The sequence below is a fragment of the Anopheles stephensi genome, chromosome 3 (assembly GCF_013141755.1).
Source record: "Anopheles stephensi strain Indian chromosome 3, UCI_ANSTEP_V1.0, whole genome shotgun sequence".
Classification (NCBI taxonomy): domain Eukaryota; kingdom Metazoa; phylum Arthropoda; class Insecta; order Diptera; family Culicidae; genus Anopheles; species Anopheles stephensi.
In genome coordinates this window covers 45,945,936-45,971,922 of record NC_050203.1, presented here as the reverse complement: position 1 = coordinate 45,971,922, position 25,987 = coordinate 45,945,936, and the positions used below count along the sequence as shown (strand labels likewise).

The window sequence follows — 25,987 nt, the reverse complement described above, 5'->3', positions numbered from 1 at the left end:
GCAGCAATTAGCTAATAGTAAAATCCAAGTAAAACGTTTGGCTATTGATTGGTAGGTTTTTCTGATCATTTTTGATCTTACCATAATGTTAGTGGTTTAGATTATAAATTTCTCTTACTTGAATTTACACATTCTTTTGGTAACGAATTTAGTAACTTCAAACCGAAACTGATCTATGCACATGTTCTTAGCTGCCGTGCACTGATAGCACTTTCTATAGCCGCACCTAGTTTTTTCACTTCTTTCTTCCAGGCCTTTTAAAACTGAAGATTTTGTAGTAATATTCCAACATTTTGCCATTAATTTTTTTCCAAATCGGTTAACCCGCACTTTGGAAGTATTAAAAAAAAATCTTCATTGTGGTTATAGTGGTGCAAGTTTTGTTCAACAAGTTTCGATAAAAAAAATCTAAAAAACACCTCATTCATTAAATACTGATTAGGACGGAGTTGGTTGGAAAGTGTGTGTGTTATCATAAAGGAAAGTAGTTTATTTCGGCCAATATTGGACTATGAATAGAGGTAGGAGATAGTATTCCGATTTTTATTTATTTCGCATGGTTTTCAGACAGTTTTTTTTTGCTGTTTCCCAGGGAGTTTTGAATTTATAGTATTGTTGTAACGATTTGAATTTTTTTTAACATTTACAAAATTAATAAAAAGACGTAAATTTTTGTAAACCTAACACAAACCCTCGGTGTCACCTATCTCCTTATCTTTTTTGTGGTATTGTGTTTGGGAAAAAATACGACAAATTCAAACGTAAAGTAAGTTTATTGCCATCTTAACCGTTTTGAACGGGGTACCTACCAGCTTCGCAGCCCACGATATGTACGTTCGAGAATTAAATGCTTCCCGTAAACGCTTTTACGTCCATCTAGGTATCGGTAAAGCCTGAAACATTGTTTTCATTGTGGAGATATGTGGGATGCTGGATAGCTTGTGAACACAGACTGATCGTCCAGCAATGAACCCTTGATGTTTCCGACCTTCAGTATATAAATAACTTTAAAAGTTGTCGGCGCAATCAAGGATCTCTGCACTGGTGCTAAAAATATTCTGAACTGTTCTTTGGTGCACCTTTTGCAGCACCGACGGTCAATGTCACCCAGTAAACCAATTCGGGAAGTACATTTTATTGCGAGAACTGCCAGCTGCATAAGCTCGAGAAGAACGAGAATGTTAAACTGAGCGCTAGGTGTCGGTTAAGAATTATTCTGGCAAGTACGAAGGTAAAAGGCAAACTCTGAAAACTGTACATATCACTGGCGGAGTGGATGTACTTGAGTACGGTACTTGAAACATTTCCACAACACAATAAATGTGTTTAATAAGAATATTTATCGAGCGGTAGCGATAAGATGAATAAGGGGCGAATGTCTACTTCCTTTTCGTCTATTTGCCCAAGCTCAACATTGCTAGTATGGGGTAAGATAGGGCTAGGTTTTCTACTGGTTTTTTTTACGTACCAGATATTTTTTGAATTTTTTAATATTTTGCCTTATATTCGTTTCTTAAAAAATGGTTATAATTTTGTAGCTCGTGTGATGAAAAGAAAAGAAAATATATTAAATACTACCTGGATAATTCGTTGCTCTGCCATTTGTAGCTTCCTTGATTTGTTCATACTAGTAGTTGAATAGTCATTCCTGTGTGCGGTCCTGTCGTGTGAAAGATCGGTGACCAGGCTGCCGGACTGCCCTATACTTCTTCTTAACGTAATCTATTTGATATTGTTGCATTTGTCAAGTTCATTACGACTGCTCAGCGTTTTAAATAACACTAAGAAACGGTGCAAGGTGTTTCCTATAACTTCAATTAAAAGATAAGAAGACTAGATTATTCATGCCGGTTTGAGTGATATCGACGCCAATCTTAGCCGCACAGTACTCAAAGCAATGCTCATTACTTGGCTGTCCACTTGACGGAAAAATAACGTTAAGGAAGGTCAGAAAAAAAGGGCCAAGCCTTTCTGAGGGTATGTGTACTTTCTTCGGCTTCTTGACATGCTCAAAGGAGAGCACATCTATACGTCATGGCCAGATCGCCAATCCTTTTCCAAAGAATTTGGTCCAGGGCTGCATCCGATCACCGCCAAACAGCTCTGCTAGCTCGTAATTCATTTTCCTTCTCCACACGCCCTGCTCGAACATACCGCCAAAGATAGTCCTTAGCACTCGCCGCCCGAAAATGATTGTATTGCATTAGAAGAAAGTGAGGTACAAAGTATTCACATGAGATATTTCAATATTTCCAACGTAACGGTAATTTTTATAAATTTGAAATGAAACTGAATTCGTAGTTCATGTATAATTTTCACTAGTGAGAAGTACTGTCATACGTATGACAGTAAAATCTGGACGAAAGCATGATTTTTAACGAAGGAATCAGCAACACAAATATAAATTATTTGATTGGAATGACTTTACGTAGATTATAAAACCAAAGATAAGAAAAACTGCACTAGTTCCTAAAAATGATGTAATATTATTAAAAATCTGGCCAAATTATTTGCAAAGATGAAATCATTTGTGGCAGCTTTCAAACTTTAACGAAGCTCGCGATATGGTCCAACCTTCTAGATTACAAACGGTTTGGTAGCTGCTGTCAACAGTGTGCGTGTATTGGTGAGAGCCGTTCGCCTATCCACCTTTCTCGTCAGTCGATATTTCGTGACAGTGAAAAATTTGCAAGCGCTCCGTGAAAAGTTAAAAATTGCTGCAATTAGCTGCTCCATCAGCGCTGAATTTGTGATAATTACTTTATTTATACACGAGCTCTTCACGAGTTGTAGATTTTATGTGAAAGTTGTGTTGGTTTGTGCCGCACGGTACAATAGAGCGTGCCATCTGAACAAGCAATAGACGGGCTACGGCGACGTCAGAAGAGCCGAAGGGGACCGATTAAAAGCTGAAAAGTTAAGCGTGTGGCTCAAAGCTAATTTTGTCCGGTTTACAACAGATAGCTCCGTAGTACAACACATTCACTGCCGATATGGGTCGCAAGAAGAAGAAGGCGTCAAAGCCGTGGTGCTGGTATCCTTTTATAAAATATTTACATTTCGCTGCATCCGGCTATCGTTGGCATCAGACTGACAGCATCACTGGACGGAGTGCGCCCCACAACAGTGTCATGCGAATGGTCTAAATATGTGCCGCGATGTTCGGTATCGCAAATTGCTTCCTGTTTTTTTTATTACATAACAATGCGTTTTCCTTAGCGCTTCCTTGCGCCCGAGGGCGCCTTTCACCCTTCTACCTACACAGGTACTGCAACAGAGAATTCGACGATGAAAAGATTCTGGTGCAACACCAGAAGGCGAAGCATTTCAAATGCCACATTTGTCACAAAAAGCTTTACACGGGTCCCGGGCTCTCGATACACTGTATGCAGGTGCACAAGGAATCGATCGACAAGGTTCCCAATTCGCTTCCCAACCGGTCGAACATAGTGATCGAGATTTACGGCATGGAGGGCATACCTCCGGAGGATATCCGCGATCACGAAAAGCAGAAGAACGGCAACCGGTCCGAGTCGGAAGAGGAGGAACCAGCGCACAAGAAAATGAAACAACCGGAAGGTAGCTTGGCCGATCATGTTTTGCTAGGAGCACACTAAAATGGTCTCATTTTTCGCAGCCTCCGTACCGCAGGGAATGATGCAGATACAGAACATGATGCCACCCCATCTGCAGGCGGCGTACGGCATCAATCCTATGATGAGCGCGATGGGAGGCATGAACCCGTACATGGTCCCGCCAGGGATGCAAATGATGCCGACGATGATGGCCACCGCTCCCCGGCCGCTTTTTCCAGCGGCTGCTGCTGCAAGTGCCGCTACCGTACCCACCACCTCCAAGCCGACCTTCCCGGCGTACAGTTCCGCCACGATAAGTGCCCCGCCAACAACAAACAGTGCTATCTCAGCTGCGGCAGCCAGCAATAACAGCAATAACGGACTGGGTGGTGGCGACGCTTCCAAGGGCGGATCCGCCACGGTGCTACCGAACTCGGGCACCGCCACCTCCAAGATTATACACCCGCCGGAGGATCTGAGCTTGGAAGAGATCCGTGCACGGATGCCTCAGTATCAGAAGCAAATACAGCAAGCCACCCAACAAATGTTGCAGCAAAAGCAGCAGGAAAAGCAACAGGCGCAGGTGGCGGCTGCAGTGGCGGCAGCTCAACAACAGCTACAGGCACAGGCTCAAGCTCAGGCACAACTAAAACAACACCAGCAGCACCAACAGCAGCAACACCAGCAGCAACAGCAACAACAACAACAGCAACAGCAGCAGCAGCAGCAGCAACAGCAGCAACAGCAGCAACAGCAAGCACAGCTTCAGCAGCTGTCGCCGTTTTCATCTGCCGCAGGAACCGCCTCGATCGTTTCCAACACGCAAACGACCGCCGTTATGAAAGACAATCGGATGATGTCGCCGCAGGAGGTAAGTGCTCACCATTTCCATCTCTTTACACATCTATCCAGAATCCTTCTATGCCACATTTCCCTATCCTTACTTTATACTGAGTAGCTTTTCGTTGAGATTTGGTGCGTGTGGAGCAGGCGCCGGTTTCCGCAGCAACAGCAGCAGATGTGATGTGTAGTCAATGTTGAATTTGGTAGCATTAATTTACTGGACACGGTTGTTTTAAAAGTGTTTGCGCTAATCATTTCCATATAGACAGTTGCAGAATTGGATGTCGTACTATCTGCGTTTCTTCCAATGTCGTACTTGGTATTACTAATCGGGTCCTTCGACACACGGTTTAAACCTACAGATTGTGGTATTTCCATGCGTTGTTGTGTTTGTTTAGTTCGCTTTGCGCGTTGGTTTTACTGTTGGTAATTTTTGGTTTGTTTCGTGTCTTGTATCGGTTCCCAACGAAGAACGTAGTATTGCTATTACTTGACAAAGTCTGTACGGGTTTTTTGTAATACACAGACATGCATGCATGGGTGTGCGGGTATTATTAACCTGTTTGCTTCTATTTTCATCTATATTCTTAGTACCGTTGCACAGTTTGATTGGTGTTTGAATTTTTTAATCAATTTTTCACTTTTCCTTGAAAGATTTCTTGTTCAAAAATTGGAAATTTAAAAACTTTTTTAGGGACAATTGAAGCACACGCAAAGATTGTTGTATTGAAATGTCATACAACATTTGAAGCAGCGTCGGAGGACGCTACACTGTTTGATACAATTTTTAGACCATTCTGTTTGGCGGATGTTTCAGCGGATGCTGTTGATTTCAATTGAGCTACAATCGTGGTAATTGTTCAGGAATAACATGCAATTGAACGGTTAGATATAGATTATTCCATTAGCAAATTGCGCTGCCGTTACACATGCTGCAGAAAAGAAGAATCTCGACCAAAAGAAATGTACTCAGTTCCTTCTCGTACATAAACATAAGCATCCCAATGTATGATTTTCCTACAGAGTCACATGCAGTACAATGGTAGTTTCCCCTTCCATTGACCTTGTTCTACTTTCGTTCTCATTTGTTTTCCCATATTTTTCCAATGATCCCATCTTCAACTTTACCGACCTGTCTTAGTGTACCGTAAATGGAACTCATTCGGGAATTGTGTCTTCCCTTCTTTTCTATGCGCCTTTCAGCAAGCTGCTGTGATAGCGCATGCTCATGCCGCCGCGGCCAACCACCACAAACAGATCGAGGAGTTGAATCGTGCAGCAATGATTCAACGATTTCAGGCAGCAAACGCGGCTGCGGCGAATGCTGCTGCAGCTGCTGCCAGCAGACCTGGAATGCCAATCGGAATGGTCAGTTTAATAGTGAATGTAGAAGTAGAGTATTAGCAGAGCTGGTAGATATACACTTGCGTTTGTAAAACTAAATGAGTGCCTGAACAGTTGCAATAACACGGACTGCGGGTTTGTACTGTACTATTTGAATGATGTAGAATGCGGTTTGTATGTATGTGTGTGAGTGTGTGTTTGTTTGTTTTGGGTGTGAGATAAATACTATCGGTACTGGGATCCGTTAGGGAGCTTGCAGCTAAGTATGAATGTATGTTCAATTATTAGATTAAGTTAAAATCTGTAGATAATCCGCGAAAAGTGTTAATCACCTAATTGAATCCGTTTTTTTTTGTCCATCCAATCGTTTTCCAGGTTCCAGTATCGCTCGGAGGTCCCGTCCCGCTAATGCCACCAATGATGCGCCAAGGACTGGCGCTAGGCCCCCCGGGAAGTGGTAACTTGGCGCTCTTAGGTGGCAACATGCTTCGTCCTGGTCCCCCCCAAATGGGTCTTGGTCCAGGTAGGTACAATCAATACTATCGAAAGTGATCATTACCCAAACCTAGTGGCACAGTATATGTTTCAGCACGCTGTGCTATGGTTTCTATGGACAGATTTTATGGCTACAGATTGTGCCCCGACGTGGGCCAAGATGTGGAGCAAAAAAAAAAAAAACAAAATGCCAATAAAATAATCCAAGCGCAACGAATATGATATACTTTATTCGTTAGGTAGATGAATGAAGCACACATGCGGATAGAATGATAGTTGTGTATAAATTACAGTCGTCAAAACAAAACACTCACTAATATGGAATGAAACACAAGACACACACAAGTGAAAACATCCAGAGCGATGCCCACACACTCAGTTTCTTTAAGCAATCGTGTTCGAATCTGGGCTCTTATATAAATTTGACGTATATATATACATAATGCAATTTTACCTTATACAGCTTAAGTCAAACGATAAACAAACTAGAATGACACATACTCTCAGTTTATAATAACTTGTGCTGGGTTTTGTACTGTAAAACACAAACGTGGTTATAGCGCCATTGCACGATTATCCGACGAAAATGATCAGGAAACGTTATTTTACAATCATATACAATTGTGTTCAATACAAATAGTGGTAAGAATGTCCGTGGTGGTAATGCATTGCGAAACAACTGCTTCAAACACAAAACACAGGTTATTCTAATAAACTCATGCTTTTACTATTATTTATCAAGAGTATCGAAAAAAAGTAAATGCTGTACATGATTGAATGAAACGAAATTTATTTTGTGATTAGTTTTGCCCTATTATTTTTTTTTACCAAATATCACTTTCCATCGATAGTGTCCATTTTTGTCACGTAGTATTTAATTTAGGCCAAATTGATTCATGACAGCTGCACATTGATTTGGCATCTACTCAACATTTGCTTAAAGAAATAAAGCAAGCTCATGTGCCCAGGAAATAATGATTACATTTACTCTATGGATTCGCTTATTTCGGCCTAGTATCTCTCTCTCTCTCTCTCTCTCTCTCTCTCTCTCTCTCGCTCCTCTTGGCATAACGACCTCTTAGGTCATGTGTGCCATCTGTGGCTTACTAAACTTGTTCAACTACCCTCACTTCGAGAGTACGGTCCGGATGGGGTTTGAGCCCTGCTGGTCCTGTCATGTGAAGTCCGGCGCTGCTGTCGCCACTTTTACCGGGAGCCGTCCAAGTACATACGATTATGCTGGATCCACCTGTGGCCGGCCAGCGTAATCAGTGGCCGCTGGTCTTCACACGGCAGGGTCCAAATCCCATCTGGGTCGTTCCCCCAAAGAGAGGACTGACTGTCCAATTATACGGTATTATAAAACCAGACATGGCAGGCATGATCTATAAGAGGTCCAAGAAGAAGAATAAGCGATCCATTAAAAAACATGACTTCATTTTTTGTTGATCAATGTATGTCTTATGTTGTTCGCTAAATTGTCACTAAATAGAATTCAAGTCAATTCAGTTCAACGGCGCCGGTCTTCACACGGCAGGACCGGGGTTCAAATCCCATTCAGATCGCCTCCCCGGATGCAGGGCTGACTACTTTGTTACGGGTAAAATCAAGTCACAGAAAGCCAGAAATGGTAGGCCGAGCTTGTAGTTTCAAGAAATAAGAAGAAGAAGAATTCAAGTTCGAAGGAGCAGATTTAAGATTGATATAAATCTCCCTTCAGAATTTGAATCTATAATGAGCTCTTCGTTAAGGAAGTCGACTGCATCAAATGACGGACCCAAAGTGAAAGATACTTTATTTTAAACTTTGTTTTTACTGCTATTTTATTGAACACAGTTGTAGTGGTAATTTGTATCTTATATATGGCTCCGGATTTACATTATTGGTATAGCTGTTTGGGTCTCTTCTCATTGCCAAATATAAACTAAATAATGTGCTTATTCGAAATATATACAATCAATCCCCTCCTAACGAGTATTCCATGGCATGGATGTATTCATTTCAACGAGCAGACAATTGGAATAAATGGCAGAAAGCACGTTATGAGATAATGGCGTAACGTTCTTTCTTTATTGTTTTTGAGTATAAGAAGTGTGTACAAGAAAATGTCGAGAAGTAGCTAATTTCGTAGGCTTGCAAAGCTGCCGGGATTTATATAGGAACCGGACTTTTCAAGCCCACGAAGTTTGTAGCCTTCCTTTATGTTTCGAATATTCTTCGTGTATGAGTAATGAATCTCCTGAACATTTTTTTTGTGCAATATTAGCACTCTGCGTAAGCGTTATTGCTGCGCGAATGTGATGTATAAACTTTTCATATGAATTGTTTAGATAGAAACACTGGAACCGATTGAACTCGTTGTGAGAGGATTAACTGTGTTTCCTTCTTAAAAGGGAAAAATGATGATGAAAGGAATTTTCAGTTCTCACTTAGCTTTACTATCGGCGTACTACAAAAATAAAAGAGTAATCACTAGGACCGGATTTTGCATTTTTAACACAGATTTCTGTATAAATTTTCAAAATTTATGCTACGAAAGGTTAAGTAAAACAACAGACAGACGTGAAGGATATTGTAAGGCTTAGTACCCTGGCTGTATGTCAAATAAAATGGTCGAATTATTATTACTGGCTTGTTTGGAATTGAAAGTCACAAGTTACCCCGTACCGAAAGAATAATGATTAAAAATTCGATTTTTTCTATGCCCGAAAACCAAAAAGGAAAAAGAAAAAAAAAACAAGAAAGATCCTTTATCAAATTGCTCTACGCACAGAGAATCGTCCTGAAACAATGTGTTTTACACTACAGAATCCAACAGCAAGCAAATGAGATGATTGCACACGATTTACCTTTAAGTTGCCTGCGTATGCTAAATGAATTATTTTCTGCAGTTAAATTAGCGGATTGCTGTTCTCTAAGTGTATGTGTCAGAGATATCGTATCAATACACACAACCTTTGTAAGAGCTTTGGTTTTGTTCATCCATTTGAAGTACCATTTTGAAGGTCTTATAATTATTCACAGGTAGCATGTAATCATTGAAAAATTTCCGTTCGTTTTGATTTCTTTTTGTCGAACGCTTCGAACTGATTTCGTACCTAGTTCTGACCTCTAAACTCAGTTTCATCACCAATTAGCCGAAACCGAACGACCAAACCCAAACCCACTTATTATTATTGTACTGATCGTAGTATTGGTAGTATCGTGCTACCGAAACATCGATTCTACCAGCGCGAGGGTTCCGTAACAAGTCGCCGTTCAAAATTGGATCCTCGTGACAAAAAACAAAAACAACCGTTTCTACCTCTAATTCTACTGTAACTTGTCCTAACGTTGAAAATCAATTTCATGCCGTGTTTATTGGTGTCATCTCCTTCTGCTATCTTATTGTATCCCGTATTTTCTACAGTGCAATGACGTCTCACAAATTCGAGTTCAACGCACTCGAGACTTGCTCGTGCGCAAACTGTGTCCGCCCAAGGTATAATAGCGAGGCACATACCTATACGCATCTAGCCCGTAATATTAACTCTGTTCACACTAATGTTAGCCTATGTATCATTATCATTGTGTCACTTGTTTGGAGAGAAAAAAAAAAAACAGAAACAAACCCACACTACTTCCTTCTACTTTTGTGTGAATGTATTGATTGATTTTGCGTTTGATAATTGCTAGTTTTCTTACATGCGTGTGTGTGTGTGTGTTTGCATTTTAAGTGTTTATGCAAGTTTTAATGCTCCCGTTAAGATGAGTTTTGTGCGCGCAGGCTTGCCGAACGAGTGCCAGTACACATGCTTCAGCTGCTTCTTTCCGTTGAAGCAATCCGATCATTTCCTGCAGTGCAAATGCTCGGAACCGTAAGGATCAATCGATTATGCACTGCTTCAAAACCTCATACCTCAATATGAATAAGATGGAACTGTATGTCCTCTACCTCTAGTGTATTCTTACTAATCATATTAAAAATGGGTGGATAATGTTTCAACGCGAAACGCGCTCTACTGCAAGAAGCTATCTGAAGTCTGAATTTACACGCTAGAAAAGCCAGATTTGTTATAGTTGGTTTCAATTCGTTCGGCATTACGCTCACAGTATGCAATAGAGTGGCACCGATGTGTTTTTGTGCTGGCATTTTATTTCTCTTCATGATTTACATTTATTGAAACATTTAAAAAAACGTTTAAAAGAGAGTAACAGTCCAATGGTTTTCAAATGGCTTTGTAACGATTGTTTGAACGAAACATGTTCATTGGCGTTCGTTTGAATGCCCTAATTTGCTTCAAGCTTTTTATCATTTTATTCGTTTTTGTTTCATGGTGAGTATCTTTTTTATCTGATTATTTTAATAGTTAATTTTGTACCGGGTTACGTAGACTTTATTAGATCTAGATTCTCTCCATTCCATGCGTTCTGTGTGTGTGTTTGTGTGTGTTCTATCAATTATAATGCTTTTGATAATTAATATCAAATCCTACCATTACTGCGTCTGCGTTTGTTGTTGTCCGATACTCTAACACCCATACCGCTCACTATGCATGTGCGAAATGTAAAAACAGCAAACAACATTCGTTTCACTAAAAAATCGTAACTATTGATTTTATTGATACATATGTTTAACAAGCAAACAATTGCTCGATCGTATATTAATTTCTTCTTCAAGAGGGACGCGCATTTCATGTGTGAGTGTAGTACATAAAGCTGATAAGCCTTGAGAGCACATATGAATACTCAATATACACAGCTTCTAGACTGAAAGCAAGTTAATTAATTTACCAAATTAATTTGAATCAAAAGACTGTCGATCGATTCGCCGTTCAAAGTAGAAATGACTCCATTCGAGCAGAAGGATGATCGTTAACACGCGCCTGTTGTTAAAAAACTTAACCAAAGTGTAAGATCGTAATCGAATTGCTTCCATTCAAACTTGTAGCAATGTTTTGTGGTTGTTTTTTTTCTTTTTTTGTGTTGTTCTCGCTCCTAATTCACACTAGATGTTACTAGAAATTACGAACGTGTTTTGCATGCAGTAATCCTGGTTTGCTATTGATTCATTGCTACTAGTAAATGTGTACCGCCGTCATATGGCTGATGTTGATGATTGGAGTACGCCTGATTGGAAATGGGATGATCTGTAACAGTTAAAAGACAAAAAAAACACACACACAAATTATGTTGTTCCAAACCATTTTTCGAGAGAACCATATCGGATGTATGGGTGGTGGCTAACGAATGTTGGGTTGGTAAAAAAAAGTCATCCACAGTGCCGACTCCTGTTGTTGTCTCTTTTTCTTTTTACAGGACACCAGTGCAGTACACAGTCGAGAAATGAAAAATGAAATAAAATATAGAAAAAGGGATGGATGATAGTTTCTCATACCTGTTACCACTCTTCCCCGTGTCTAAGATAAGCCTATACAATACTACTAACTCACTTAAATGTGTATTCTACTACCCCTTCTGCCAGTAACATTGTGTGTATGTTGTGCATTAGTGCGTGTGTGTGTGCGTGCGCGTGCGTGTGTGTGTGCGTGTGTCTTAGGTTTGGTTTCCTCTATTGTCCAAAAACTTGTGTTAAGTGTGTGCTAGCTAGTTTCGGCATTAGTTTTTCTTTCTCTTCCTAGAAGCTTCCGTATGCTTAGAACCGTTCTATGCTAATATGCTGTTATAATAAATATGTAGTACACTCACGCGTCGTAGCAAACGAACAATCTTTGGCGGACTAACACTAACATATGTACCTTTCCTTGTTTCTCACTAGCCGAATTTAATTTAAACATTTGTCTCCTGCACAGTTTATTATCTGCAGAATCAAGTCCTTTCCTTAGTTTTTTTTCTTTTGTACTTCAACTTTAACCAATTAATACACCCTATTTATGTTGACTGTGTGCGTCTGCGTGTGTGTTTGTAAATGTAGTGAACACTTTATTGTAAAAGTTTATCAAATTTAGTATCCTTGTTCTTCACACCTTTTCTAACAAACGGTAAACGGAATACTCATAAACAATTATGTGTGTGTGTGTGTGTGCGTGTGTGTCATCATTGTAGTTTGGTGTGAATAATTTTGCTTTCGTACTTGTAGGGTAGTTGAACATTGATTGATTTAAGCGATGAGTCATACGAACAGCTACCACAAAGTCCGTCATCACTCCTATAGTGTACAGTTCTGTGTTTACTTCGCTCAAGATCGTCTCGTGTTTCTCGAATCATGCGGTTGGATAGTACATACAAATCTGGCAGAGCTAAGCAAGAGCAACTGGAGCAGATAAGCAAAAACAACAAATTGTTATTCGTATCTATATGTTCTGTATCACTACCTACTACCTATACACTCGTTCTCGTTGCTGTTTTGAGTCTAGTTATGATTTGGATGATTTAAGTTTCGTAATACTGTACTCTGTTCACTTACTTTTCTTACTGCTACTCTATTGATAATATAATCGCTACTACTAATACTTATGCTATCTACTGCTACTACCATCACAACCCACAATCATCACCATCACCATTAGCAGCGTCGTTTTGGTTCGGAATAAATACAAATGAATGAAATCCCCAAAAATTCAAATAATCTAGTGTTACGTTTAATGGAACAAAAAAAAAAAAACAAAACAACACACGGCACCTCAATGACCCAGTTCTAATACACGCTGCGTTCTGTTTTGCATTTGCTTCTTCCCGTTGTTTTCTCTACGTGCATTAGGTGGATTAATTACACAGCTTCCGACCGTGCCGGGCATGGGTGTAGTTTTTCCCGGAGCACCGATGCTACCGATGATGCCGCCACGATACCGGTGATTGACTCAACCAGCGCTGCTAGCCCACGTTTCAGTTCCGCCACAGCGTCCGCTAATGACGGCGGTAACATACGGCTGCTTTACCACCATTACTGCACCGGCTTCCATTATCGATAATCTATCCGTAAGGTGTGAGTGATCACGATCAAGCCTGCTGCTTCATCCATGTGGCGCCATAATGTTGGCGGATCAGAAGCTTGTAAGTACGACTTCAGTAAGAGAAGCCATCCATTCGATGGCAATGTAAAGTTAATAGTTGTTTTAATTGTTTATGTTTTCCAGAATGCAACAACTTACCACATAATTTTACACTTGATAATGGTTTGGAGTAATCGGAAAACCCGTGTATGATATGGAGGAACATGAACCATGTTGGTTGTGACAGTGACCAGGTCTTCAGCAACAAGTAAATTAGCAGCGGTATGTGGTTTTTAATTCATTTTTATAGCTATACATTGTATAAAGGCAAGGATCACACACACACATTGTTCCGTGTGTGAACAACTTTTAAGGCAATAATTCTATAGTAATCCTTCAATATCCAAACCGGAAAGGTAAGGTGCAGTTGCAGTTGTGTAGAAATGTAGGCAAACCCCAAAAATGGAGAAAAGGATACGGGACAACGACATGTACGGCAACTGGCTGCAATGCTCAATCATGTGATGTTTACATTGAAGAACACACTTAATACACACCAAAGTAGAGCACCTAATAACACCGACAGCTTAGGGCCAAGGGCAGAGCAAGTTGTGAGCTGAGACACGTACTTTTCTTTTTGGCATGGCATTGTCAAGGAACATAATGTTTCATTTAGCTGTGTAAATGTACTCGTTATCGTAACAAAAAAAAAAACAAAACAAACAAAAAAAAAACGCAGAAAACAGCAGATAAGCAAATCTTACACAGCATGCATCATGCAGAATTGTTTGGTTGCGGTGACATAGACATAGCAGGATATGCTTTTCCAGTGTTTGGGATAATCGTTCCGTTCCGTGTGTAGCCGATGTCGGTCGTACTGTCCTTTTAATGAATTAATTTTTATTAATGGTATTTGAATCGTACCAGCAATCCCGACCATATTACTAGTACATAATACTACATCGTAGGGGAAGTACAATGCCATGGCAGCTGATTCGCAGCATTCGTATAGCGGTAATTAGCATCATCGTTTGTTATTGTTGGTGTAGAATTAAATTTTGGTATTCAAACTAACCCTAACCCTACCAGCCTTTTGCACACCCAAGGACGATTTAAAAAGAAAAAGAAAACTACTAACCAACTCCCGTCGGCTTTATATATGTACCCAAGACACCCAAGCTACCGACACCGATATATAATACTTAGCTGCATTGAATCAGGACTAGAATAGATTTGTGGTAGTGCGCTTAGAATTCACTCTAGCAATAACGTTGCCTGTAGTGCCTGATAATATGGGGGCATGGTGTTGCTACCCACATCCCTACATCCTAATACGTTCAAAATGGTGGTGAAAAGGTACACTTAAACTAACAACAACGGTTTTATTGAATTCTTGCTGGTGGAAGAACCATCATGATTATCGTCGACACGCGATGGATTAAGTTGCATTCGTTTCGTATTCCTATCGATTGGTTTAGTTTTGATTTTATGTGCGATTCGGCAATGGCACTTTTTTTTTATTTGTGATTCGGTAGAACTTTGTCTGGATAGTGTTATTCTTGGATGTACATTACGTTGTGATTTGTAGTACGGTCGATCGAAACCTTATTATGGCTTATTTATTTTGTGCGCTTCTGGTTTCTTGCCCCACATCCTTTCCCTTCTTTTATGTTTTTTTTTTTGTTTGGATAACGAGTCATTAATTTCATCTCATCTACCTTTGTTTGGACTACCTTCATCCATACAGCAATGGCTAAGCCACAGTGAAGTATGAGAACTGCCACAAAGCAAAACAACTGCGAGCATTGCGATACTGATACTGATGTGGATTATAACACGTTTAGTCCTCCCAGGTTTACTTCCATATTTACAGTACCATGCGTCCATCACGGTGCAGTACCATCATTTCACGGCCGGCAGACCGATCTGGAGCCGTAAAAAGCCGTACGTACAACCGAATCAGGGAAGGGGAGCGAGAGAGGGAGATAGAGAGAGTGTGTGTGTGTCGTATGTTAGTAACTAGCAAAACAGTTTCGGTGGGTCGGTGGGTTCCTTTCGGCCTGGTTATCCTGTTTAGTTGAAGCTTTACTATGTTTACTTTTTGTGCTCCTATTCCTGTCTGTATGTTATTCTGTAACCCCATTAAAACCCCCCCCAAAAAAAAACCAACCTTACCGTGATCGTGCAGGTGATTGTCTTAAGAGTGATGTGTGTCCCAAAAGGCGACGGTCGTCTACTCTTAGCAATCACAAAGTTGATGTTGGATGGGCACTGTTCCGTTCCCACCCTTTGAACGGTAGGCTGCCTGTGCGCCCGCCAGTCTCATCAAGGGTCGGCGACATTGGTCGGAGCTTCCCTTATAAGTATCTTCTAACGAAATCTGACCGTTTGTCACATCAATTTTGTTGAGTGGAAAGTCCCTTGCCGTGTGCGATACTCGTCAGCATCGCGAGGCAGGCGAAATTGTCATTCCAATTTCACAGTTCCTCTTATATCCTGTTTACCTAGCATTAAATACAGTATTTTGGTGGGAGTACAAGGAATGGTGGGCAGGTGGTGTGATACGTTTGGTTGTTGTAAGGGTGTAAGGTGTGGTGTATTGTTTTCCGTTCCGATGATGCTAGTTAAACCTCTATAGTCTAAAGCTTCTTTCAATCACTAGATGTGCGCTCTGGCAATGCAGGATGATTAATGGATGAGTTACTTCTGAACACACTGAAATGTTTTCACCCTGTATGCAATAGCTGTAATAGTGCTGGTAACATTTGTTCGTTGATTGAGATTTTAATTTTTCGCTTCTCTATCGTTCCATAAGCCATCCTCCATTGCTCTGTTCTCGCCCTGTCTGCGTCATTTGTCAGGCGTTTATGGACACTTAACCTGTTGAATTGTTTCATACAAATAATGTAGTACTGTTGGCAGAACCTGCAACCTGATTTCTTTCGGTTTAATACACTCAAATACCTGCATCTTGTGGAACTGTTGGACTTTCCATCCCCTGTTCGTGATCGGCAATTGGAGATTACAATCCTAGATTTGCAACATACAACGGTTTTTTGTTGTTATCCTTTATAGAGGGGGGTTTGAGCTGTAGTCTATATCGATCTATATGTCTAACACTCTTCCTTTCTCTCTTTTCTCTCTCTCTCTCTCTCTCTCCTTTCTCCATCCATCCATATCTCGTGTGTGTTTCTCTTTATCTGTTATCCTTTTCTCTTTTTTCTATTTCCTTTCTCAGTGGGTAATAAGTGACAGTTGGTACGGTTTTTTTTTTGTAAAAGCAAGTTTTGTGCGGTGTGTTAAAGCACCATCGGGCTTATCGATAAACTTTCAAACGCAGTCGTGTAAGCATACTCTTTTTCTTATTAGTTTTACCTACAATCTTCATCGGTATACATGTTTTTAGCTGTTGGTAATCTTTTGGTTTATCTTTCGTTTCGGGTGATCGTGTCTGTTTGTGTGTGGTGGTCATATTTGGTATTTGGGTTTGTTTTGTTTTGTGGCTTTGATATGCTTAACGAAGAAAACCCGGGAAGCGTGTAGAATGGGTCACACGGTGTAGGAAGGAATGCTCATTGCAACTTTATTTGGCATTTTTAGTTTTTCTGGTGCAAAAGTATGAGTTTGCTATGAACTTGTTGCGCATCCCCAATTTTTACCACTAGGACATCATCCAATACACACCATCCGGTCTGTGTTCCATGCTTGATTAACAACTCCAGTTCAGTTTGTTTAGTTTCGCCACCTAACACAAGACAGTGTTGTTTCCTCCCCTTCGTTTTTCGTTTTTCCCCTGGATTGGAATGGTTGTTACGAGCTTGAGAAGCATCAGCATTGAGTATTTTATTTCACCTATCAGACTGTGGGCTGTAATGTTTCGGTTGTATTTTCTCAATGCTTTACCTGTACAAAGCTATCATTAGTTGTGTAATGTTAGTGAACAAATGCAATGATGATAAGCGGAAAGTAAGCTCGTAAGATTCATTATGATACGCGTTAACAATATGCACTCAGCATTCGGCTATGGGTCAATGTTTTTTTGTGTGTGTGTGCAGTACGTAATGTATAGCTTAAACAACATCTCTAACCGTAGCACTTACCTGAACCAGGTGCCCGTTTCTGACGCACGCATCTCACTACAACTACAACACACTCACATCGGGAGTTTTGCATTATGTTTTCGATGGTTTTTTGCGCGCGGGGGGAAAACTAGCCACAATATCCTTCTCCGTGACAGAATGTTGGTGAATGGTTGGTGAAAAAGCAATGTAACTTAGTGCTGACAGTGGGGGAGAGCGTACAGTACACGAGTGTTATCGTAGAACCATAACTCACTGATAGAACGATTGAACGATAAGCAACAAATACTAGTGTGAGAAGCAATTTACGGACGTAAGTTTTTAGTGTGTATATTTATCATTTTTTCGATTGCAATCGCCGTCTGCATGTAGGTTGTATATATAGCAGTTATGTGTAATGGATTATGCATAAGGGTATATATACACACACACACACACCTGTGTGCCACGCTAGGCAAGAGAACGTATGTTATATGATGTTTTCATTTGTTACATGTATTCGATAGTCGATAAAAGATCTATTCATACAACAATTATTCATCGGCGTAGCGTGTCACCTACGATTGAACAAAGTGGTTAGGGAATATGATAAAATAAATGTATCGGTTGAAACACCAAATCAAGTGCTGCCCCTTGAACTTATCGCCCAAATGATGACAAACGATGCCTTTCCATGCGACATACGACCAACAGTAAAACCTTACCTTTTTCATCCGATTTAGGCTGACAGCGATATTACGTAGATACGAACACACCATCGTTTACAAAGGCTGTTTTTCTTTACATTTATTTTGGTACGTTGACTAATAATTAACGATTATGACACAACTGCGCTCCAACCGCTACAATACAAAACTGTGTAACAGCAATGGCTCCGGATAGAAAGAAATGTGTCTGTGATGGTCAATTGTGAGTTGACGTAGAAGGAAGCGGACAGCCGTAGAATAGGATAGCTTTCGTTAATGCAAATGCAGTAGTATAGTAGCTGTAATAGTCGCAGTGCAAACATTAAGCAGAAATTATACGAATGTGCCTAAATGGACCGTTGTTCATCGTCCATTTGGAATAACATGATGCTCCATCCTGGTTCTATTCAATACTGGTTGAAAACACACAAAGATAAACAAGTAACACGTGTGCACTATACGGCTATTTCCTACACGGACGAAATATTAAGTACACAACCGTCGTTTCGTCGCTGCAATATCTAACACGGATCCCTGATTCTGGTTGCTCAGCAACCAGAGAGAATAACACTGGAATGCTACGGGGTGCTACACTGCGCTCGTCTATATCCTGTGGCAGTAGTTCGATGCCAGCAGCACAGCGGTCATCGATAGCAGAGCCATCGCGCCGCTGGTCGTAAAGTGGCCGGCACCGCTAGAACCAACCTTCGGTGCAACGGTGCTCGTCGAGGGTCGCAAAATGTCGCCCAGGTTGGTGATGATGTCCGGCAGCGGCTTAATGTTCGTATCGCAGGCCGTGTTTTGTATCGCGTCTTTCACCGTGGCCGTTAGAACACGGAAGTTGACGTCGTTGCGATTGAGCGACTCGTACATGTACTGATGCAGGCGGTCCGACAGCACCCAGAGGTTACTTTCGTCGTCCACCTTGACATCGTTGGGGAACACCATATCCACCGTGCTCATGTACACCCGGCCGAGCGATTTGATGGTGTACGCCCGGTTGGACGTTTTCCAGCACGTGATGGCATTTAGGTTGGGCAGTGCGTAAAAAATGACGCCCGTCTTCTGATCGACGAACGCAACACCGGCCTGACCGTTCGGGCCGCGCGATCCCAGTACCTTGAACTCGTGGAAGTTGCTCGCGTCGGTAGCGTACGTTTGGTTGCGCAGCACTTTGGTTGACACGGAAAATTCGTTCAGCGAGCTGAGCGGGTGGAAATACAGTGTGGCATAGCCGTCCGACTGTGGCTTGAGCGCGATGCCGAACAGGCCGTCGTCCCACTGGAAGTTAATGCCGGTGATATTGTAGTTGCCGGCGAGCGGATCGGGATGAAAGAAGTGATGCTTCACCCGCCAGGATTCTTGCTGCTTCCACGAGTAAACCACCAGGCCCGGGCTACCGAGATCGGCCGCGTACGCAAATGTGTCATCGCAATCGGTATCTTCGACCGCAATGTTGGCGTAGAAAGAGTTCTCCTTCAGGTGGTCGGCGGGAAATTGGTACCGTCGAAGCAGATTGTCGTTGTGCAGATCGTACACGAGCAGTGACGTTGGGCTGGTAACGGTAGTGTTGCCCAGCAGCTCCTCCACGCCCGTGTCCAGTACCCAAAGGCGTCCGCACCGATCCGCTCGTATCCTGAAGGGAGATACGATCTCTGGGGCTTCCGTCTCACCGCTGGTGCGTTTGTGAGCGCTCCAACTAGGATAGGGATGTAGACGGGGCGATTGAGTGGTGGTTTCTGAAAGCAAAATGGAAGCGAAATATTAGTATGATAGTCAATTAAAACATGCTTGCCGCTGTTTGACATGCATGTATCATGTAGCCTAATAACCAGTCCTTATACTCGTCAGCCAGTCCCGCCAATAACAGCCAAATAAACAGACTCGTCATGCATGCCCACCAATACGTATGATTGCCTTTGCAGCTATGAGCTCAAGTCACAGATAGAGGTATAGGTAGAGGGCTAGAGGGCTCAATGCAACTGCGGCTGTGGAGCTGCCTAATAAAATACTATTAATAATCGCCGGGCAAAAAACAGCCGATCATCATGAAGCCAATTTGCATATAAATAATGTACAAATTAACGAAAACCTTACAAATTGATCGTGTATAACTAGTTCCCGCGGAAAACTAGTTCCACCCGAACTAGAGCATTCAACATCACGGGGTTCAGTTGGTGCCGATGAATTGAGCGTGCTAAAATTTAGTTCCACACCCTCGGCGTTGCCACGAGCTGTTCCATAAAACCCAGCCTTGGAACACCAATAAGACAATGGTAACATTCACTGGAAGCATGATATGCGTTTTTTTTGTTGCTGTTGCTGCTGCTGTACCCATTGCTGTTGATGGGGTGAATACGATGCAAAGGCGTCGGCTACCGGTGCATGGCCAAAGACTTGAACGATTGTTAATCGATCGAGAAACATGATCGCTTATTTGCAGTTTGCAAGGTTAACCAACAAATCGCTCCCCCCCCGCCGGTGGACTTTGGTGGAACGGCATTCGTAATTTGCCCGCCTGCATTAGGTTTATCTGGTGTCGCACCGTGTCACAGCCAGTCTGCATCCAACGATCGAATCACCATCCCACAACATGGCAAGACATGTTAAACCGGTGGAACCCACTGAGCCGGCGATGCGTTCAAAAATTCCCATGACTCATGATAGGTTTATGGTGAGTTGGTAGCTGTGTTTTTAATTCAAAAACACACAATCTTTTTGATGCTGGTTCGGGATGAACAAGTGTGTGAATCATCGCCCTTTGACACTCAATCTATAAACTATGCAAAATTATTTTGCCGTTGGGTTGCAGTGGACATGCCGACTAAGTGTGGAATGATGCTTGTGTTAGCAACGTGTGTGAGCCGCAGCTGCATGTTTTATTAATCGAGTTCTGGTATTGCAATTGTTGCTCGGCGCGATCCTTTCCAATATGCGCGCGTTCGTTGTAAAAAACAGAATCGATAGAGAATGTTGCACATTAGAGTTGATTTTGTGTAGTAATGACATTAAAAAGCCGACAAAAACAGACAACTCGAATTAAAATGTTATGCGCATATAATTATTTACAACTCCGCTGGTCCAGTGCTAGTAGCCACGTTAACCAAGATCGACAAAAATGAGATGTGGGACTCGGCTCGAGTCAGTAGCGCACAATGGGAACCAGGGAACAATAATGACAAGCTCGGTGTGTGTGTGTGTGTGTATTTTAAATGTGACCGCATAATACTGCTGCAAAATGGGGCTCTAACCTCCATCGCCAAAGCTTTGGGTCGACCTTAATCTAGGCACCTTCGCGGTCTTGTATATGTACTACCCCCCCCTAAACACAGAGGCACGCGCGCGTGAAGGTACGCGGATGTATGAATTCGTTGGCGCGTGTGCATTCGGTTGGTATTGAGAGGCGTGTGAATTCGATGGCAAGATAATCCAATCGTGTCGGTTCATTTGGCTTCCTCATTTCACGACCGTGGTCAGGGCTTGGTCAGTGCAGTGGCAAATGCACCTAACACGATCATCCTTGAACTCCACGCCTCGCAAACACACACACACCCAGTGCTGGTATAGTTGCCGGCTGCAATGGAATGTTGTCAATTCAGATTCAAATGCAGTGGCCAGACGGTCCTCTGAACGAGGGCAGAGCGAAGCTGAATGTCGTGGACATTGAGTAGATTACACCATATTGTTTCTCGGGTGCATATGCATAAACGCACACAAACCTACCGTTGAGATTGATGTAGCCTAAGGACGCAGGGATGCCTTCCTTCCATCGGGGCAGTGTCAAAAAGAGTCGCTTCTTGTAGACCTCCAATCCGACCGGTATTACGTTTTCGGGGACGTAGCGTTTCGAAGCGATCGCTTCCTGTCGCTCAGCTGCACTTGGAAACTCGAAATCTATTTCTTTCCATTGATACGCCACCCGTAAGTTGTCGTTGGCCGATGTATGCACTGGTAATAGGGCGATTATGCAGTAGCAGCTGGCGGTGATGGCCAACGCCAGTGGCGTCCGGCTGCCTCCGATCATCTTAGTACTAGCGATCACTACTTATGGGCACTACAAATGAGTTTGAATCACAACCAAACCGTTCCTAACACTCGATTGATACTGATTTATGCCACAACTAATCCTGCACGACACGAAACACTGGAGTCAGCGACGAATGTGACGAGCACTACAACAGGGGGCACCAATAAACAAGCACCACCGACCGGGTGGCGATCGTAACACAGAATGAAGCGAACTGTTCGCGAGCAATTTAACGCCAACTTAGAACTCTTTCGGTCGTAGTGTCGCTCTAACAACTTCTCACTTCTACCGACTCCGCGTGTCGTTCGCGGTGCCACGAGCCGCCACTACTATTGTACTAATGTAACTGCACCAAACCACTCCGTCGACCACTCGCGTTCAGACACAGCGCACGGCGAGTACACCAACCTTCAGCATCCCGGCAAGAGTTGCTCAAAGCACCGGTTCGCGCGGGCCTCTTCACTCTGCCTCGCACGGTCTATCATTCTCGGCCGCTCGCACGTTGCCCTCGGAAGCTCCTCTAAGGCAGCGTACGCCTGCTGCCGTAGTAGTAGGGGAGGGTGCACGGGGTCCGTTTGGACGACGCGTCCACCTTTCTCGCCGGCAGGCTTGCAACCTGGATGATAGTGAGAGGAAGCAAGAAGAAAACGATAGTGACCAAAAATTAAAAGAACTTGCGCAGTAAGGTGAACTGCTTTTTCGTGCTCCCTTCCCACAGTCAGTCGGTCGTGAGTGTGTGTGTGTGTGTGTGGTGTGCCTTTCCAAGGGTTTCGCACCCCTTTATATCGACGGGTGGTGTCCAAGCTCGGATCTCTGTCGTTTCCCGCCGGTTGAGCTTTTTGATTTGTTCGCTAGTATACGGCGTGCTCGTGTACGTGCGTGTCGCATATTATTGGTCATAGCTCGAAGAAATATAAAACCCGCTCAAACATTTACCCATGACGCAGGCATTTCAAGCACCTTTGCCGTGCTGCTTAGGATTCGCGTTTTGAAGTATGCGGTTGACAATCAATAATGTCTTGGAGCGGAGGCTCGCATAGCTTTTGGACTGCATTTTTTCTCGTTGGTTAGGTTGCAGCTTCACCTTGAAGATCCACCGAGACATTTTTTGTGTGCGAGTGTCGGTGATCATTCCGACGTCCAGCAGCACATTTCAACCGTAGTCTTCGTTTTATGATGCGAAATTTAAATTCAAACGAGTTGACTGTGGCCAAAGGTGTGGTCCGTGGCACGATGATGGAATTTTCGGTGCCGGTTTACCGCAGCTGGAATGCTTGAGCAGTAGCATTATGTCTGTTGAAGGCGAAAACGTGCTTCTTTAACTTCGCCGACATGCGCTCTGGCTGGAGCGTTGAATATAGCCTGTACTGTGTAGACGATATTCCATTGCTCTTTGGCTTATAACAGCGAAAGAATATTTGGTTACTTGCTGCAAAATCGTTTTTGGGGATTTGTAAGAAATACTTTCATTTTCTGATTGCTTCTCAACGAGTGGGAACTTTGATAATAATAGTAATATCGATCAAACCTGCTTCATGACTCATAGCTAGATGTGAGAAATTCACCATTTGGTGCTTTTGTTTACCCGTTCAAGGATTCCCCAAATTGTGAATCATTCCATCGTTTGTATGCCATTCGTCATACTACAAAAGAAGCTCCTCGATCTAGAACTGGCAATCATACCATGCCAAATGCTTAGTTTTATACCAATTTGAGCATCTATTGCTTCGCCGTAAAGCTCATAGCTCACCCAAGACCACCTCCACTCTACTTGAGCAACGTTCGTATTGTCAATTACAGTATCGATTGCCGCGAGGGAACATTTGATGATAAATTAACTTCCCTCCTAGATTATCGCGTATTATCATGTACCAGAAATCGAGCCACAGCCTTTCCCATCCTGCAATCGACGAGGCCGGGGATCCGATGCCTTGTAGATGCCTTCGACGAGCGAAGGCATTAGATTAGATGTATAGGCGATCGATATTCGAATTGATGACTTGCAGTTCGAACGTATCTCTCCGAAACGGCACGTCCACCCAAGAAACTAGGCGATTGGTTTCGTGCGAGGTGAATGGGAACCACCCCCCTCAGTGGGTTTGTTGGCGTGGAGCTGTGTGAGCCAACACATGCAATTTTGCAGCCATACTTTCCGCGGCTTGTTCATTTTGTTTGGAATAGATTTCGGTCGTTTCTAGACGGTCGCGAAGCAAACGGGCTGGCAAAAATAATGCACCGGACAAATCTCAGGGCCTGTAGCCAATTACATGCATCTCAGCTTTCATGTTAGCGCAATTTTAATGCCTGAATGAGATGGAATAGTCGGAGTGACTGTGGCGTGGCAGAAATTGCCACATCAAGGACACCGGGAACGAAGCGCCGTAAAGGACGTGGCGAAGTGAGGGAGCGAATCATCTCCAGAAGTAAAATGTCTAGACAGATTTGATGATGGGGTTTGGATTTTGAAGAAGGCCTAAAAGCCAGACGCTAGAAAGAAGACGATCATTCCTGCAGTGAATGAATTTCGGAGCAGTGCAGAAAGGATGACTTAAGCTGGACATCCTCCCGCAATATGATACGCATCCGCGCCGTGTTAGACAGCCACACAAACAGAGAGAGATAGAGAGAGAGCGAGAGAGAGAGAGAGAGAACCCCATGTTTGTGAAGGAATGAAAAAGGGGGTAAAAAAAACAACAAGAAACATCAGCACCACGACTGGCATGTCGCTGCTGTGGCTGTATGGCGGCAAAATCTAGACAAACAGGAGAAACAGGTTTTTTCGCTCGCCAGGGGAAGGTCGCACCGGGGCAGGGGAGGGGGCTGTGGGGTGAGTGGGGACAGCATGTGAAGTGATGGCCTTTTAGAGATGTATGGGTGGTAGTAGTATTAGCTACGAAATTTACGCTGCACCCCACCGTTTGGCTAAGATGGTCAAGCATTTTTGTGTCCAGCGGACGGTGCTCGAGCGCACCTCTTAAAATTGGGGATGGCACAGAAGCCCAAGCCTGGCGGGATGGGGCAAATGTATCAACAAGGTGCAAATCAGCGCTCCATGAAGGGACTACTCGGGCTTGTTTGATGCAACGGTGCTTATTAGCGACGCTTTGACGATGACGAACGCTGTACGTTACAATGTGCTGTCTGCTGTCGCACATGGGTCGCAGGGTCAATTGTGTAAATCACGACCGTGCCGGTAGTTGCAGCTAGCCACTACTTAGCCCCAACGCGCACCCTCGGGCTGCATCATAATGTACGAGAAATTTCACTTTCTACTTCGACGATGCCAGTCAGTGGCCCGGGCTTATTACGGGCAGTGTGGAGGCAAATTACTGTTTCCTCCTATGCTTCCCGAAGTAGAGATGGACCCACATTTAAGCTAGAGGTAGGCTCATCCATTCCATGGCGCGCAAGCGTGGAGCCGTTGAATTTGCTCCCCAAAATGTCCGCGGCGGTTCCGCGGTCGACGGTGGCGCGCGGGCACTATTATTTGTTCGCCAAAAAGTCTGCAGCAGGCATCCGGTACGGCACACGTAATATAACGGTACGGCGGCCGTTGAAAACTGCGGACCATTGGGCACTGGTCATTGTTGGTGTCGTTTACTTGGAAAGCGATGTTCCGCATTCCTGGCGGGAGTGGGAGGTTGTTTGGTTAAATTGTGAATGCAAATCGTTTGTCTTAGCGCTTGGCCCCGTGCAAAGAGATGTGTGCACAGTGTGCATGAAAAATCGTTTGAACTGTCCTTTGAATAGCGCTCACTTTTGATAACTTTAATAACGATTCTGTTGAGTTGTACGAGGCATCGTACGATCGTTTGCCACAAGGGAACCTGGAATACTCACTGCAACCGGGAGGTAGAATCACAACACGCACAGCACCAAATTAACGCAGCACACAGATCACACACGATACGATCACGATCGTTCAGATTCACGTGTGAGATGAACAGCGTTCGGAAAACGTGGCGGTCCGCTCTCGGCGACTGCGAAACAACGATTGACGTCGCTG

General features: G+C 43.1%; 2 protein-coding genes across 8 annotated transcripts; one reads left to right on the top strand and one right to left on the bottom strand.

Moving 5' to 3' along the window:
* The first annotated feature begins 2,608 nt into the window (after positions 1-2,608).
* LOC118511097 (BUB3-interacting and GLEBS motif-containing protein ZNF207) lies at positions 2,609-17,648 on the top strand. 7 transcript variants are annotated; one of them, XM_036053809.1, is made up of 8 exons: positions 2,609-3,034; positions 3,266-3,579; positions 3,638-4,446; positions 5,622-5,786; positions 6,138-6,285; positions 12,958-13,250; positions 13,334-13,471; positions 14,937-17,648. In XM_036053809.1, the coding sequence occupies exons 1-6, from the start codon at positions 2,994-2,996 to the stop codon at positions 13,050-13,052; spliced, it is 1,572 nt and encodes a 523-aa protein (XP_035909702.1). In that variant the 5' UTR covers positions 2,609-2,993; the 3' UTR covers positions 13,053-13,250; positions 13,334-13,471; positions 14,937-17,648. The 7 variants fall into 7 exon arrangements, with proteins under 7 accessions (XP_035909702.1, XP_035909704.1, XP_035909699.1 ...); XM_036053811.1 differs by adding an exon at positions 9,667-9,738 and having other exon boundaries at positions 13,334-17,648; XM_036053808.1 differs by having other exon boundaries at positions 2,648-3,034; positions 13,334-15,133; positions 16,428-17,648.
* Positions 14,873-25,987, bottom strand: LOC118511099 (protein yellow). The gene is made up of 3 exons (XM_036053815.1): positions 25,822-25,987; positions 21,678-22,597; positions 14,873-19,693 (listed from the first exon to the last, which is right to left on the bottom strand). The coding sequence occupies exons 2-3, from the start codon at positions 21,976-21,978 to the stop codon at positions 18,558-18,560; spliced, it is 1,437 nt and encodes a 478-aa protein (XP_035909708.1). The 5' UTR covers positions 21,979-22,597; positions 25,822-25,987; the 3' UTR covers positions 14,873-18,557.